The sequence below is a fragment of the Phaethon lepturus genome, unplaced genomic scaffold (assembly GCF_000687285.1).
Source record: "Phaethon lepturus isolate BGI_N335 unplaced genomic scaffold, ASM68728v1 scaffold47044, whole genome shotgun sequence".
In the NCBI taxonomy this organism is placed as follows: Eukaryota; Metazoa; Chordata; class Aves; order Phaethontiformes; family Phaethontidae; genus Phaethon; species Phaethon lepturus.
In genome coordinates this window covers 805-1,147 of record NW_010533380.1, presented here as the reverse complement: position 1 = coordinate 1,147, position 343 = coordinate 805, and the positions used below count along the sequence as shown (strand labels likewise).

Here is a 343-nt window from a genome sequence, read left to right as displayed (position 1 = left end):
CACACTGTGGGGACGGGGCGGGAGGTGGAGACGGGTGCAGGCTGGGACCGGTGGCCTGGGGAGGTTTTTCTCTGCCTAGGTGAGGCTGGTGCTCCCCTCCAACTCCCTCTCTTGCTGCAGGACTGAAGGGGACCTACCAGGGCTTAACCGCAACAGTCCTCAAGCAAGGGTCGAACCAAGCTATCCGCTTCTTCGTCATGACCTCCCTCAAGAACTGGTACAAAGGTAGGGTACCCCCATCCCCCCAGGCCACCTCGGCTGCACCGCTGGCTCCCCCAGCCCACCCTCGGGAGCTGGGCTTGGGGTTTCCATTGGCACACCCTCTGCTTCTCAGGGCTCAGCC

At 63.6% G+C, this 343-nt stretch overlaps 1 protein-coding gene across 1 annotated transcript in view; it reads left to right on the top strand.

Annotated features, from left to right (window-relative positions):
* Nucleotides 1-120: 120 nt before the first annotated feature.
* Nucleotides 121-343, top strand: part of SLC25A1 (solute carrier family 25 (mitochondrial carrier; citrate transporter), member 1) — a gene marked incomplete at both ends in the record, with an annotated part of 691 nt that continues 468 nt past the window's right edge. The window contains one exon of the mRNA XM_010285161.1: nucleotides 121-225. Within this exon, the coding sequence (XP_010283463.1) occupies nucleotides 121-225 (105 nt within the window). The remainder of the gene's footprint in view (nucleotides 226-343) is intronic.